Here is a 16,861-nt window from a genome sequence, read left to right as displayed (position 1 = left end):
AAAGAAGTTTTTCCCCATCACGGTTTTTCTTTTGTTTAAATGCAAGCAGTCTAAAGCTCCACTTCGCTTTGCAATCATCCCTAGATGTGCCACATGTAGAATATGAGATAGCATCTCGTGCTCTTATCACTTTTGCGCGAGATACTTGACCAAGCACGCACCTTGTACGGTGCAGAAAAGCTCATAGTTAACTGTTTTTCTCAGTACAATAGAAAGATTAGAGAGTGTACAGGGCGTATCAGCTGGACATTGGAGCAGGAGCTTTTAAGCGAGATTTTGTAACTCATCGGAATACAGTAATCAACATAGTGAAGAGAACTTCTAGGGCAAGTGATTGTGACGGAAGGGAAAAGAAGAGATGTTGAAGGAAGACTTGGAGAGAAACGTGACGTTGTCCCTCCACAACACCTTCTGCCAAAACAGAGAATCTAACGTTGATCATCTACCTTGTTGTAAACAAAGAGTAGAAGAACAGAAGTGTTGGAGGACTGCTTCCAACAGCGTCAGAAAAGCTGCCGACGTGTTGCAAGACATAGAGACTGAAAGTGCGGAGTCAATGTTGCAGGAGGAGGAGATGGAACATTGACAAATGGTCAAAAAACAAGATGCAAAAAGAAAGAAAAATTGAAGATTTTAGAAGTTTTAGAACTTCTAAACGACAAACAAATAAGAAAACAAAGAAGCGACGAAAGAGAAGATGTTAAAACTCAGAAATGTTTTGTTCTGACAAAAAACTGAAATTAGAAACTAAGCAACTAAGTTTGCATTTGAAACTGACAAGCAAACATTTAGTTGAGTTTTGAAAAATAAAGAATTTGTTGCATTTATAAATTTGCATTATGATTTTAGTAAATGGCTTTAGAGACAATTACTATTTGTTTAGAGGGGCTTGAGTGGAGAGTATATTAAATTATTCCAGCCTGCATGATTGATTTTAATCAACTAGGACGACTGATCACTTTGTGGTGACATGAAAGGATTGGGTAATCTCTTGAAGGGGAAGAATATTTCATTGTTCCTTCTAACCACCGAGTTCCTTTATTTGAATATTCAGGACCAGTAACAACTAAATTTCCGAAGGGAAGAAGCATAGTAGGATAATTTTAGTTTGTGGGTTGGCAGGACTGTCCTGCGTCCCTACATTTTTAAACCTAGGAGAAAAAATTCAAAATCGGGACATCCTCGAAAGTGCAGATTAGTGAAAAAATTTAGAAGGCTATAGTAGTGTGGTATGATGCCATTTATATTCTGTAGTAAGTCGATACAATCGTTACAGAGCCATTCACGCCAACTGTGAAGGGTGGTGGAACCGTGAATTCAGCCTTCCGGAGAAGAAATAAGGGTGTTATTTCGCCGGATTCAGGAATCCGGAGGGGTCTTGAGACCTGAACTCAAACTATTTCAAAATAACTTTTAGCTTCCTGGTCATGCCTGAATTGAATTTAAATAACATCTCGATTCAATTTCTGAATATGAGAAGCTAGGAGTTGAGGGAAAGGGTTGATCCATCTTCGATAGAAATGATGATTTCTATCTACTGAACAAAAACAAAAGTAATATAATAACTAGTAGTAGCCATGTTTTTAGGAGTGACCTCGTGGTCTGGGGATACTGAGACCCAGCCATGAGCTCACTAATTTTGCATGTAATTAAGTTAATTTGAGCGTTCTGATCGAAGCCGGAAACAGAAACGTTTTTGTCGACCCGATATTAGAAAGACCACCAAAAAACTGGCTTTGGCAGAGACGGTGAAAAGCATGTAGAGCTGTGTTTAGACGCTAGCCAGTAGTTTTAGAACCTAGCTTTGTTTTCCGTCGATATGTACTTCCGGGCGAATGTTACAAACCACTGTTCAACTGCTTTTCCCCAAAAAATTTTTTCAACTGACGTCAGAAAAATAGATTTCGTTGTAAAGTAAATTACGAAATTTTGGAATTACCACATCCTTGTCCAAGAAAAAACTTCTATTGAGTTCTATACTACTGATTGAAATCTAAAACTATATGTACGCATACAAATACGTTGCGTGAATTTCATTTTCATTAGTTGATTTGTAATTATATGTTCAGTTTGACCATGTTTTAATAATAGTACAATTTTTGCGGGTGTACAAATATTTTTACTTCTTACTTCGTTTCCTAAATTGTTGACTTTATTGATGTAATAGTTTCATCTCTTTTTTTTTCAAACATGAGTATTTAATTTAAATTTGTAGCTAATATTAAATTTACACCCTTACTAAACTCATGCATTGACCATTCTGTATAGTAATTAAATAGTTTCTTTTTCTTCTGTTTTGTCTACGAATGATTGTGGCGAGTTTCGCACGAGATTCAGGAAATAAGTTTTTTCCTGCTGATTTGTTTGAAAACAAAAATAGAATTTTCAAATTTTTGCAAGTTTTTAAAATTAGTTGATTGAAATTTTTACATTTAATTTTTTTTTGAAATTTTTTTCCGTTTGATTGGTCTTTATAGCAAATAATGGATAGGGCCTTCTCTTATCAACAATTCTTACTGTGGGATATGGAGCTATCTGGTTGCAAGATTTTTTTAGCAACATTTTGTGAAAATTTGGGAAGTTATTTTTCTCGTTTCCATCTATTTCGTAATTCATCAAGTTCGAATTGTTCTTATGTTTTAGGTAAAAGTTTATCTATTGCATCTGAAAAAATGATTTTCTAGATGTTTTGCTCACGATTTTTGACTTTTGACATTTCACTTTGTTTCGCAAGTGGTACGAAGCTCTGCTTCGCCGCTGTGCTCAGATTTCGACTGGATCAAGTTTGAAAAGAAGTTTTTCCCCATCACGGTTTTTCTTTTGTTTAAATGCAAGCAGTCTAAAGCTCCACTTCGCTTTGCAATCATCCCTAGATGTGCCACATGTAGAATATGAGATAGCATCTCGTGCTCTTATCACTTTTGCGCGAGATACTTGACCAAGCAGGCACCTTGTACGGTGCGGAAAAGCTCATAGTTAACTGTTTTTCTCAGTACAATAGAAAGGTTTGCTTAACTCATTGTTCTTTCAGAAATGGTTTTTATTTTAATCGAAGGAAAAATCAGATAACAGAAAAAGAAGATGTCTTCGGTCGTTCTACGAATTGTACTGACGATCGTTTTCGTGCAATTTCTTGACACTTGTTCTGCTACGCCTTTGGATGTCGGTTAGTAATTGATTTATTTAAATTGAACGAGTAATTGTTTCAATTGGCGAGTAATTATTGATTTAATTGTTTTAATTGAGTGATTTTTGTTTGATTCCACTGTTTACTGTGGTTTCGTATAAAAAATGAAATCAGCTGAGAGTAGGAAATCTTAAAAATGTTTTTAACGTGTCTCAATGAAAAACCACAGAAACAATCAAAAATTAAAAGAAATTCGGGCAATTAGAGACTGCAAATTGTCAGTCATGTATCGTCTCAAATTAATGGGGTTTTATCTAACGAACAATTTACGGTAATCTCTATTTTCGTTCGCTTAGACTTATTAATGCGCTGCTTAATTACCCTTGCGATAAGCAAGGGTATTGCTATCGGGTACTAGACTTTTTTCTCGTAAAGAACAGTCAGAGGACTCATCGACTCCTGGTGGTACCTTGGTTCACAACGGATTAAAAATTCTTAATGTCTCCTGCACACTTATCGTGGAGGTAACGAACGCGCTTCGGAAGGTAATTGTCCTGGGTTTGAATCTGACCAGGACCTGTTTTTTTAACGGTAAAAACTTCGGTTCAAAAAAATTTTCGGCTTATTATTTGTCTGCTTATGTTTTGTCGGCTTAGTTGCCAGATCTAAGAATAGTTTATTTTTGGTGGAAACGAATTTCATTGCAGTACTTAGCGTCTTAGCATTTTAAAAGTCCTGCCGAATAGAATTATGCTTTTTACATCGGGTGTAATTTCACCAACTCGATTTGTTACAGTTAGCTTTTTTCAATATTTTTGTCTGCTTTTTTCGTCTTAGTCGGTATCTGTTTATTTTATGTCTACTTAGTGGCCCCTTGTTGCTTCGTAAGATGGCCGAACAAAATTTCGTGTGCGTGTGTTTTGAGGGGCGGGGACGCATAATTTTTTATTGTTATGGCTTTTTTTGTTTGTTTTTGGCATGAAGGGCTTCTGTTGAGTTTTTTTCTGTTTTTTTTTACTGCTCGGTTAGTTTTGTTCCGATGCTGTTTTTGCATTCTAATGTCTTGGCATGTTTTCTTGCAAAACTATCTTCATTTATTTTGATAGATTGGTTGTATGTATAGTTATAAAACATCGATATTACTTTTTTGCTGATGAATTTTCGGCTTTTGATTTAGCTCTCGGCTTAGCTTCTCAATTGTGTATACCACCTTAAGTTCAGTACCTCTATGGCTTTTGTGCATACTATTTGAGCAGCATATGTATATTTTGGAATAAAATTTTGCCGTACAATTTTGGTTGAATTTCAGCCAATTGGCTTTCGGCTTACTTACCTAATTATTATTATTATTATAGATTTAGCAACAGAGTTGCAAGGGGTTTTCCCCTAAGTAAGTCGATTGGAAATGAGTCTACAGTTGTTCCGGGTACAGTCACAGTAGAGTTTCCGGGTACATGAGTTGTCAGGATTGAAATATTGGTCAAAGTAGCGCCACATCCATTTGAGACAGCGACTCTTAAACCCGTCACTGTTGAAGACGTCAATGATAGGCGGTGCTAGAGAAATTAAGCGTGCAGTTCTGAACCAGAAGTTGTGTTCACATTGTCTTCTCCTTGGCCGAGTCACCTGGAACGAAGCGGACCGACAGCTTCTGGTAGACAATGGTGATATTACATCAGAAAAATCATAATCATAACGACCAGTTAAAATTTTGTTGTAAAGCAGTAAGTCATTAAGCTGAATAAAGAAAGGCAAAGGTAAGATATTAAGAAATTTCAAAGCGTCTTTGTAATTCATGCCTGGTGTTATCCATCGGCATACCTTTCTTTGAAAGCCTTCAATTCGCTTCATTCCTGTAACGTTAAGACCGAATGCACTCGAGCTATAAAGCAGCTTGGGAAGAATCATACTCTTGTAGATGTTCAGCTTACTGAATACCGGCAAGAAAGGTGAGCTACGTTTCACCATTTGGGAAACTCGCATGGCACTATTAATTATAGTAGTAATGTGGAGTGTCCAGTCGAGGTTACTTGTTATGACTAACCCCAAATCTTTATGTACAAGAGCAGGAGGAATAACATTATCATCAAAATAAATACCACTATAGGAGCCACTGAACAATAAATGAGAGCATTTCTGTAAATTAAAAGGGATTTTGTTCTGTATACTCCAGTCGAAGACAGAGTTCAGATCACTTTGGAATGCTTCAGGGGAGCGGTCGAAACTTATAAACTTTGCGTCATCTGCACAAAGCAAGGAATATGAAAAGGAACACGAGCTCGGAAGGTCGTTAATGAAAACGAGAAAAAGGAGTGCTGATAAAAGTGCTCCTTGTGGTACTCCACTGGATATCAAAATCCCCTTTGAAAGCGAATTCCCAACCTTGACAACTTGAGTGCGGTTAGAAAGATATGACTGTAGCAAAGACAATAACTTTCCTCTAATACCTGTTGAATACAGTTTGCGTAGTAGGATTCCATGGTCTACACGATCGAAGGCCTTTTCAAAATCAGTGTAAATAACGTTTACAGGTTGACCGTTGTTGACAAATTTGTAAACGGTGTCCAGATAAATTATCAATTGTATGGTAGGTGACCTATTTTTCCGAAAACCAAACTGTGCGTCATGAAACCAGCCACTGTAGTGATTATACAAATCAATAAAGATACAACGCTCAAATATTTTTGAACAAATCGGTAACAGTGATACCGGCCGATAATTTTTGACATCTGCCTTGCTACCTTTTTTATATATTGGGATTACATGCGCTAATTTCCACGCTGTAGGATACAAGGAGGTCTGTAGTATTTTCCTGAACAGCTGACAGAGAGATTTTGAGATAGATGAAGATGTGTGCTTATATATGGAGGCCGGCAATGAGTCAGGTCCGCTTGCTTTGTTAACATGTAAGCCATTACAAATCTGCATTACGTTGCTGTCTTCAAAAATAATGTTGTCGACGATTGGCAGTTCGGATTCGAATGACAATGAGCTTGGGTCAAATTCTGTAGAAACCTTATATACAGATGAAAAATAATTGGCGAATAAGTCAGCTTGTTCTGAGTCACCTTGAGCTATTAATGAATTGAAATGAATCTTAGACGGTAAGGCAGATTTGTTGAACGACCTGTAATACTTGAACAAGGAATTTGTGTTACGGTTGTCTGCCAATGAAATCTGGTATTCCAGCTTGTCTCTTGATATTAGCCTAACACATTCAAGTTCCTTTACGGCAACTTTTGAGTGACTAGTAGGCAATTTTCGCTTCAAAGTACTCAACTTTTTCAAATGATACGAGGTGTTTGAGGATATCCATGGCGACAGAGATGCGCGGTGACGTGTGCGAATGGGTACTGCTAGGGGTAAAAGGTTCTTGAACCAAATTTCCCATTCCTTCACTAAAACATTAACATTGGACCAGCACCGTCCCAGGAATGGTGACTCAAAAATAAGACGATTCAGTTTGTCATAATCACCCTTACAGTAACTGAAATAATTCTGGCGATGAACTAGGCGTGGCATTAGGAGCACATTTCTCATGGTGAAACTCCCAGCTATTGGATAATGATTAGATATATTGATACCATCGTCAATTCTATTGATGTGGATAAAATCAACATTCTCAGAAACGAAGAAAAGATCAAGAATGCCGGAGACTGCCGTCGAGAAGTCAATGAGCTGTATTAAGTTGAATTCATCCATCAAGTCCAATAACGCAAGACCTAAGAGTGACGACGTCGAGTGATCATCCCAATCAATGTCTGCATTAATGTTTTGTTTCCTACAAGTTTCCGATAGTATTTATGAGATCATGTAGCTTTTGGCCCAAATATTAAGTTTTCGAATGCTCAAGTTCAACTTAACTTAGAAATTTTTAAAAATATTAATTAATTTAAACGTAAAAAAATGATTTTCATGTTTTTTGTTTCCAGTTGATTCTTCTACGCTCACAAATTTCGAAGTCCTCTTTGATAGTTTTTGACTATCTTGCTGTTCTAATCCTCTACTTGTTGTATCGCAAGTGGTGCGAAGCTCAGCTTCGCCTCTGTGTTGCTATGTTGCGCGCAATTTCTGTACCCATTTAGAAAGTGTTAATGAACGGTTCAATTTTTTTAGGTAGTGATTTTTGTTTAGGGCTCTTGTTAATTTTTTTACGCTCATTGTTCTTTTTATGCTTTAAAAGAATGCACCATTGGCGATGTAAGAGAAATTTCAATATATGTTGGCCATAAGTGAATGTCGTTTAATAGTAACAAATGTTAATCGAATTCCTGGGGACATCTGCATCTCCCCTAAAGCTGCCCTTGGCTCGAATGTCTTGCATCGTAGATGAACATGAGGAGCAATGTGTTTTCATGAGGCCTTCTATTGCATCTTTCATTTTTTGGTTTCGACCACCCCACCCGCACCCAAAGTGATGGGACGGAACTATGGCGTAGCACGGTTTTTACTCAATTTTGACGAACTCAAAGAAAGCTCGCATGGAGTCAAATTTAGTATCATGTTGATTTGAAGTCAGTCGTGATTCGATTGATGTAAATATCAAGAAAAGTGCCCTTAGTTGCGAGAAAACTATGTCTGAATGTTTATTTTAAGTGTCATTGCCTGTTCATATTTAATGCCTGTTTTTTTTTATTGTCAGCGGGTTATATTGCACTGAGAACAAAGCTTGACATGTTTTTCAGTCTCATCTTCAGCAAACCTTACGGTGAACATCGCGTTTAAAGTTCAAAATTCCACTTAAACTTTTGTAATGGCCAGGGAAACTTCTAATTTAAGGTCAGGGCGACTTAATTTAAGGTTTGTTGAAGATGAAACTGAGGAACAAAATGGACAACGAAAATCCTAATTGATGTAATTTTTCTGTTGATTGTAGCTGAAATGCTGAACAAATTTATTCAGCTGAAAAGCCGCATGCTTGTGATATAAAATTACGACTTTTTCGACATATGTGGTATTTCTTCTAATGTGCTCTTCTGTTCCAAGTTTTCATCAGCATAGTTATTTAATAACCAGTTTGTTCTGGCTAATTTTGTTGTTATTTTTCCAGCTTTTATCCAGAAGAGCGAAGGCGACGTCTCTCTTCTTACCCTTGCCGAACATTTGCCTTTCGTAAGTTCCTTCTCTCGCCCCAAAGTTTTGTAGTTTTAAGCCTCATATTTATAATCTAGTGTTTTAGGACGAAAGCAAAGCTGCTGCGGCTTGTTTAGTTAACAAGTAAGTATAAAAACGGAACTCTAAAAGTGCTTTCTTCACTTACTGATTTATTGAAATTTCAGCTCTCAAACGCTTGTTTATGTATTTGCAAGACTTATTATGTTGTTAGCACTCAACATTTTAAGGTACTTGAACTTAAAACAATATCGTAAAAGCAATGAGTTATCAACGGGACTTGAAGAGTTCATGAAAGTACTCAAGCGGTTTTTTTATGATTCAAGTTAATTGAATTGATTCAGCTGCAGCGTTTTTTTGCAAGCCTTTATTTTGTTTATTGGTCAGATAACTAAGTGTTTGATGAACGGATAAGTGTAGGATGTAACTATTACATTTGAATTCCTAGAGTTCAAATGTATTAGTATAAAATGTATTAGTTCAAATGTATTTGCTCAAATGCATTTATTCCATGCAGAAAATGAGAGCACTATAGGATCTTGAAAAGCAACTAGGTCAATGATTTTTTGAGAATGCAATCTACTTAGAGAAACTAATAGAGCGACTGTACTTTTTCTTGCCTCAGTAAAATTCTGTCTTTTTGCCGTATTTCAACCAACTTTGAAATTTTTTGCAAAATTGTTCAAGTGGCAGCAAAAGACAGCAGAAAACGACTTGATTTATCTTAGCAATTGATGAATATGCATGAAACACCTGAAATATAAACAGACTAAACGAACCAAAATTGGTTGCATTTGATTCAAGCCAGCTGCCTAGTGTGTCTCGCCTTTACTTCCAAATCGAGGGCAGGAGCTTCAGGTTTGTTTTTCAAGGAAGATCAGCTGAGATGAAACAAACAAAACATCTGATGGCAAGGGCTAATTGAAAAAGATTGCTCGTTAAGATTCGATGAACGTTCAGACTCTTATATAGGTCGCGATTTTTTTTCCAGGAAAAGCCTTAGGAAGGCAAACTCCACAATCCAACAGCTAAAGTGTAAGGGTCATCAAAAACGTGACCGACTTCTAGTTTCGAAAGTGCATTTTAATTTTCAGTTTTCCTAGCGAAATAAAAATGTTACTTATTGATCCAGTTTTCTCAAATTGGGTTATTTTTATCAAAAAAGCCAATAATAAATTGTTCTAGAAATTGAAAGATCTTTATGGGGTTCCTTTTTTCTTTGCAATTCGAAACTTGAGTCTTTTTCCTAAAACAAATCGGGTGTTTTTTTCTGTTTACTTTTGTTCATTGACTCTTTTCCATTTGTCTGTTGGTTATGTTCAAAGTTTTACTCTGCGATGGTAAGTGTTATATATGTGGAATGTTTGGTCCAATTTTCTTTAATTGGGTTAATTATGCAAAAAATATAATGATAAGTTGTTCTTGAAATTCAAAGAGCTTTGAGGCTATGTATTTTTTAACTATCAAGTTCAAAATTTGAAGTTTTCAAAAACCAAGTCCGTTCTGTTTTCCTTGCGTATATTTAATCTTGTCCTATTGTCCGTTGGCTATGTTTTTTGTTCCGACTACACTACGAAGTGCCAGGGAATTATGGCGTAGGGTCTATTTTTTCCAGCCAATTTTTATATCTCAAAGAAAGCTTTTTGGGGATCAAGTGAGGTATCATATTACAGCTCTTTTTAGCCTTGATTCAGATTCGAAAAAGTTTTTTTTTGATGTTTTCAAGATATAAATTTAAATGGGTCTCGCTTATGAAATATGTGCGGAGTCACCTCAGATTTTTATACTTTTGTGTTTCAGGAGACTGTATAGCTCAAATTCTGTATAATATATTTTTTTTGTTTTCGGCTCAATGAGTGTCTACGTTTTTCGGCTTAGTTGCCGCTAATGATTTTGTATATCAAAGTGTTATGTCAACATGAACATGATTCAAGACAAACGTTTGAAACTTGGTAGTTTTTTGGCATTTTTCGAAGTGATTTTTTGATTTGGTGACCCGGTACATTTTCTATCCATTAGCTTACAATGCTATGTTTGTTTTATCGCAAGTGTTTTGAAGCTCCGCTTCGCCATTATTTATAATTATAATAACCCGAGCGTTTTTACAAACAAGTCAAAGTTTATGTTGCTAGTGAAAAAACTGTCTGTTATTGAAAAGAAATTTGGTAAACTTGTTTGCCCTCCCGAAATATGCAACTTGTTTTCCTTAAACTACTTCCTTAGATATGATGTCCCATTTTTTGCATATGATCTTGTACAAGTCGATGGCTGTGACTAGTTCTTGGGATAAATTTTATACAACTGTTTCTCTACTCAGTAAATATTACTCCCTTAAATTGATTAATTGGTTGGAGCTTAAATTAAGAAAATTGCTTTGGATCTTCAGTTTATTTATTTTTTGCTTTGGATCTTCAATTTGCGTTTCTACGCAACAAAATCAAAATTGATTTATTAACATGGTTATCGTTTCAGTTGCCAAGATGTGACTTCAGACGAGCTGTTGAGCTCTCTTGCGTTCACTCCAGAATATCTGGATTTTGGCGAAGTGTAAGTACTGTCTGACTTACTCTATTACTGCCACTACATGTGAATACTTATGAGCCGTAACTGCTTACGCGTCTATGCGAATTAAAGTGGTATCAAGATATGCCTGACCATTTATGGTAAAATGAAACGTGGCAGTTTTTATGAACTGAGTCGAAGCTATTGTTGATACTCAGAGATTGTTCAAAACAATAGACAATAAACTTGCTCACTAAGATTTTAGAAAAAAAAAACAATGCGTGACTACAACATTTTACGGTTTAATTGGTATTAAATCTTTTTTGTTGGGTCTGACACATGATTTTGGACTTAAGTTTTTTGATCAAGCCAAAAGAACAACTTAGAACAAGATCATTGCTGTGATTCAGTTTTTCTTAGATGCACAAAAAATATAACATGAATTTTTCATAAAAATTAGTTGATTTTCACAAACTGAACCTATGTGAGTCACTGAATATGCGCAACGGTTAACTACAATTTGAGTAATTTTCAAGTGGTTTGCAGATAATTTTGTGCAGCAAAAATTGTTTGCCAGAAAAAAAATGTTGTTTTAGAGAAAATGTAACGTGGATAGCCAACGTGGATAAATTTTTTTATGGAAGTTATTTAATATTTCCCTTTCGAATGCGCACGCGGATTTGATAAAAAGGGAAACCTTGAATTATTGATTAGTGGTTCCTTGTCTTCATGACCATTTTGGAAGCTGACGGCTCAATCTGAAAAGTTGAATTCTTATAAACATGCTTAATAAGAAGTCCTAGTCATTTGTGTCCTAGACTAGATGTGAAGTTAGTTTGAATCAAGAAGCGTTTTCTGACTTTAATTCAACTTTAATAAGGCTGTTATTACAAGTAGCAGGTCTCATTATGAAATTCGGTAATAGATTTTCCTCTTCTGAAACGTTGATCTGAAACAGCATAAATCATCTGAAATGATATCCGAGCCGCTTAGTTTTTTTTAGCTGTGTAAGAAAGAGAAGTACTAGAATGATTCTCAGACTTCTTAGCAGCTGAATTTGAATTGAAGCAACGAAATTATGCATGAGGTAACGAAATTGTAGTTTGCAATGAACGTAGTTTTGCATTTATATAGGTAACTTTGACTTTTTCCCGTTTTTCAGTCCTTAAAGTGTTCACGCTCAAATTTTTTTTATGGTTTAGCTCTTAAATTCTAATTAATTTGCAAAAAACAAGGCAAATTATGCTCTCTGATATCAAACGTTCCAATGGCGCGAAAAACAATTGTGCTAAAAACAAGTGTTTCGAAAGTGGAATTTTAGTTTCAGAATTTTTAGGTGAATTACCCTTGCAATTTTTTTTCAAGAGATTTTTCCCGTTAACAACTTTTCTTATAAATTTGAAAGAAATTGAGCTTTCTTTGTTTGTGAACCTTTATAACGTCCAGTCTCGTTCCTACTTGGTCTGGAGGTAACGCAATTTCTTTGAAATCTTATCGCCTTGTTGTTTGAAAAATGGGGAGGAACTTTGTATTCGGGTGTTTTAGTTTTTTTCGTTTTCCACGCAAAATCAGGAACTGCAAATAATTATCTGAATGGATCGAGTGATATATCATATTTACACAAGCAAAGCTTGTGTGATTGTATGAACACTGTTTTTTTTTTCAACCTTAGTTGCAAATATTGTTGCGACTAAATATGTTCATTTTGAAAGTGTTCATTTTGATCAATAACCAGCTATAAAGTACAGCCATTGCTAAGGATATTAACATAGACTATTATATTACAAATAGCACTTTATCTTCAAGGTATCAAGGATCTCTAGCGTAGAGGTAGGGAAGGAAGCCCTCAATAAAATAAGAGGGTTCGAACCTGGGCAGGGTCGCATGCTTTTAATGAATTATTTTGCACACTAGTTTAAATGCATCCGCTCCATAAATTGAGGCATGTTAGTTGGTAATTTTTTTTTCAAATTGACTGGTACTGCGAACGCGTCATAATTGGCTCGTTTCTTTTTGCAATTATGTAGACTCATAATTTGCCTGCGTCACTAAAGAAGTTTTGTAAACTCAAAGATTTACTCGTTCAGTTTTTCCCAGTAGCGTTATCGGTCATTTTTATCCTTTTGTTTGCGGAGTGCAACTTCGTCTCTATGTAAAGCCCTTTCAATCGCGTTTCGAACGACATTTAAAAAATTCAAAATTTTTTTTACAGTGTCGAGAAAAACCGGTTTGAAATTTTCAATTTTTGGTCTTATTTCGAACTAATATGGTTTGAGCGTGTAGGCTTACAAAAGCTTATTTACGCCTTGAAAACTTAGTTGGTATCAAATAAAAGTAGTTTTTTAACGCCAATTTTTAAACTTTTTTCTTTTTTTTCTTGTCAATTTTCTTCAAAAACTGTTTTCCAAATGGCCTTTTTTTTACTATGGCTGTCAAATACGCCTAATTTTTTCTTTCGTTCAGATTTTTTTATCAGATAACAATAGTTTGAAAACGGAAAAACGACACTAATTTGAAAAAAATGTTTTTGTATTTTTCTAGGACAGTGGTCGGAACGTTCTGTGCTACTTGCACAGTAACCGGCTTTCCTTGTTTTTTTTTTCATTATGTATGAATTTGAATTTTTTTTCCTGGAAAGTGGCAATGTCGGCATATTGCTTGTATGTTTGTTTTGTCGGCATAGATGACACATCGCGGATTTTTTTGTGCTTGAAGCACTAGTCCCTTTAACTGCTAGTATTATTGATTTTCTGCTATTTAAAATTTACTAGCCCTGCTTTTATACCTTTTCCTTTTTTTCACTTGAATGTTTCATTCGGCCTACCTTGTTTCCGCTTATGTTGTATCGGCTTGATCAACTTGTTTTGTGTCGTTTGAAGGACAAATATTGGTTATTTTAGATTGGTTCAGATCGGTTGTGGTGGAAAAGTTCAAAGTTATTTAACTTTTATGACGACAATTGCTAATGGTTTTCTTTAAAAGTCGATGAACGTAGTTCAGACTCTTTTAGAGGTCGTGATGTTTTTTTTTGTTTATATTTCAGGAATAGTCTCTAAATTTTTTCAGGCTCAAGTTACTTTTTCGTGGTTTGATTTTTGGTTTGAAATTCAGTTCATTTCTTTTGTTTAAAGAATGGCTCACTCCACTGTCGAACAGCGAAAGTGTGAAAATCGAGACACGTGACCGACTTCTGGTTTCGAAAATGGATTAATTTTATCAAAAATTGCCAATCATAAATTTTTCTAGAAATTCAAAAAGCTATTTTTTTTCTTTACTCTTTTCCAAGTGTCTGTTCGCAATGTTTTCTGTTTTTGGCTCAACTGTCGTCTGCCCATTTTTGTCAGCTCAGGAGCCGTTCGATAACTTCTTAATTTGCATTAAATGCTGGTGTCTGTAATACCGACTGTTCTTCTGAAATTAAACTTTTCATTCATTCCAAATTTTTTTAATTAACGGTTTTTTTCGTCGCTGTGAATCAAACTTTTCTAAGAAATTTTTGTAGATTCGAAAATTTTTGTAGATCTATATTTTCTCGACACTATCACATCTTTTCAATAATTAGCTAACAATAGAGTAAATGTCAAACAATGATTCACAAGCTTTACTCATCGAATTGTATGTAAGTTCAGCAGAGCTCGCTGTCGCTACTCACCAATGCCTTGTTACGAATTGTCTCTTGTAACGAATTCCTGCCTGTAAAAAACTGTCGCAAAACATTTTTCAGTGTAAAATTAGTTGGCTTCGTTTTCTTTTTAGGCTTGCTTTTTAAGCCTGAATGAAATAACTCCAATTGGAAAAAGAAATTTTTTCTTTCTTATTCTCGCTGAAGAAATATCCCCGAAACTTGTTTTGCTTCTTATTTCGTGGTAACTTTGCTTCGATGGCTTGAGCCGCGAGCTTCGGTTATGTCTTAGGAGGAGAAAAAAGATTTCAAGCCTTTTAATTGAGGCAATTATGTTCAACAGCGAAAAAGTATAGTTTGTAAGTTTCTGACGGCTTCATTTCTGAATCTTTGAAACAGAATTAGTTTCAACAATAAGGCAGTTTTACTTGAACAACGTACAAGGTAAATTACGCTCTACTATGAGAAAATTGCAAATGACGGGAAAATGGAGCTTGCGATTAATTTTGAGATTGGCTTTACTTTTATGGATTTTTCCGATTACATAAGAGGTTACAAATTGACCCAGTTTTATCCAATCATTGAAAAGGGGGAAGAAGTTTATCTCCGTTTGTGTTGTAGTTTTTCTTTAACTTTTTTGTTTTGAACTCAAAAGTACGTATTTCAAATAGTCTCAGAAGGAGTCGAGTGATATATATTTAATATTAAAGCGTTTTTAGTCGTGGTTCGAACGAGATTAAACAATTTTCAATAAAAAATTCTTAATGTCGAGCGAGTAAAAGGAAATTTTGTTCATGTAAAACTAGTTTCGGGTCTTATGCACTAAACGGCCCAAAATTATTATTTCTACATCTCTTGAACTGAAATTAATGTGGTTGAATGTGATTGGCTAATTAGCCAATCAAGTTCCATCGACATTTTCTGCCATTTCAAATGAAATAATTCGGCCATTTCAAGCAGATAAAATTATTAGCCGAAACGATAAAAAAAATTGAATTTTTGTTTTGTCAAGCCATTTTTTGAAGCTTTTCTTGTCTGGTCAAGGTTTCACAAGTAACTCAAAATTAATTTGACTATTTTACAAAGTTCCATCTTTTCGGAAATTTCGGCTAATATTTTTATCTGCTGGAAAGGTTGATCGGAATGCCTGACCGTCTAACTTGAATTTGATTGGCTAAAATTACCCAATCAAATTCGATCGCATAATTTCCAGCTTACGATGTAAAAAGTTGGATTTTGGGCCGTTTAGTGCATAAGACCCCTAGTTTCAAATATATCAATAATTCTTATCATAATCAATAATCATTTTCTGAAATAAACTTTTCATTTTTTTCTTTGTTTTTTATTTGTTGAAGACAACTGTTGTCGATTATGCTTAATTTACTAGCCTCATACGCCTTCGTATAGTTCTTCCATCACACCACGAACAAAAACGACACCAATTTGAAGAAAATAAAAAATTTTTTTTGTATTTTTTCAAATTGGTTGGAACATTCTGTGTTATTTGCACAGCAACCGGCTAATATTGTCTTAAATAGAGCTTGATTAGTTTGAAACGATTTGAGTCAAAAATTTTCATGATTTTTAAACAAACCCTACTGTTTGTTGGCTACGTTTTCGACTTAATGATATCAACATTGTTGCTTGGCTAAAAAAAAATTGGGTCAGATTCATTAACTTTGAATAAAATACTGTAATTACCTTTGCGATGACCAAGGACATTGCAATTGGGTACGAGGCTTTTCCCCCGTATGTTCACAGGACTCATCCATCTGGACTCATTCATCTACTGGGCCTTTCTGTTGCAACAGACATTTTTTGAGCATATTAGCATTAGGAATATACGGCCTAATCAAAATTTATTGTTTATATTGGTTGTAATTTTAGCATTTCGTTTTTTAAAATTTCTTTCATTTTTTTTTCGGTGAATATTTCTACTTCTTTTAATGTGTCGGCTTGGTGGCCTCTCATTGCGTCGTTTGATGGCTAAAAAAAGTTTTTTTTTGTGCGTTTGTGTTCTCAGGGGTAAGAAGTTTACATTTACAACTTTTTTTTGGTTTTTAGTAATTGGTTTTTTCAAATTCAAACTCAATCAACCATCCGGCACATATAGCGTAGAGGCTACGAAACTTCTTGAGACGTCATAGGCTTGTAGTTAGAATTTTAAAGCGACCTGTTTGGTTTTCGCGAACTATAGTTTTTTGTGCTGTTTCGGACTATCGTCCGCCTGCTTTGATTCCAGTCAAGACCGACCTGTTTTTTTTGCAAAGTAAAAATTCTCGGCTAGTTTAGATTTTTGTCTGTATGCTTTTTTTGTCGGCTCAGTTCCGCAGAAAATACTTAGTTTGTGATATTTTGCGCTTTTACTGCCATTTTATGATTTTTATTGCCAAAAACTTTTTTGAAGCTTCTTTATCAATTTTTTTGAAGAGTAATGAACGTTGTGAAGACCCTCATATAGGCCTTGGTGATATTTTTTTTGTTTTTTTTTTCAGGAA

General features: G+C 35.1%; 2 protein-coding genes across 4 annotated transcripts in view; both read left to right on the top strand.

Annotated features, from left to right (window-relative positions):
* Positions 1–16,861, top strand: part of LOC134842784 (disks large homolog 4-like) — a 574,432-nt gene that overhangs the window by 351,606 nt on the left and 205,965 nt on the right. The gene's annotated exons all lie outside the window — the stretch shown is intronic.
* The window catches only part of LOC134842783 (uncharacterized), a 55,260-nt gene continuing 41,434 nt past the window's right edge, over positions 3,036–16,861 (top strand). For both annotated transcript variants that reach the window (XM_063859271.1, XM_063859270.1), the window contains exons 1-4: positions 3,036–3,166; positions 8,178–8,239; positions 8,307–8,344; positions 10,712–10,786. In XM_063859271.1, coding sequence (XP_063715341.1) covers positions 3,082–3,166; positions 8,178–8,239; positions 8,307–8,344; positions 10,712–10,786 — 260 coding nt within the window. In that variant the 5' untranslated portion in view covers positions 3,036–3,081. The remainder of the gene's footprint in view (positions 3,167–8,177; positions 8,240–8,306; positions 8,345–10,711; positions 10,787–16,861) is intronic.

The sequence above is a fragment of the Symsagittifera roscoffensis genome, chromosome 3, assembly GCF_963678635.1.
Source record: "Symsagittifera roscoffensis chromosome 3, txSymRosc1.1, whole genome shotgun sequence".
NCBI classification, from domain to species: domain Eukaryota; kingdom Metazoa; phylum Xenacoelomorpha; order Acoela; family Convolutidae; genus Symsagittifera; species Symsagittifera roscoffensis.
The sequence above is the reverse complement of the archived record's forward strand: the minus strand, read 5'-3'. Positions and strand labels throughout refer to the sequence as shown.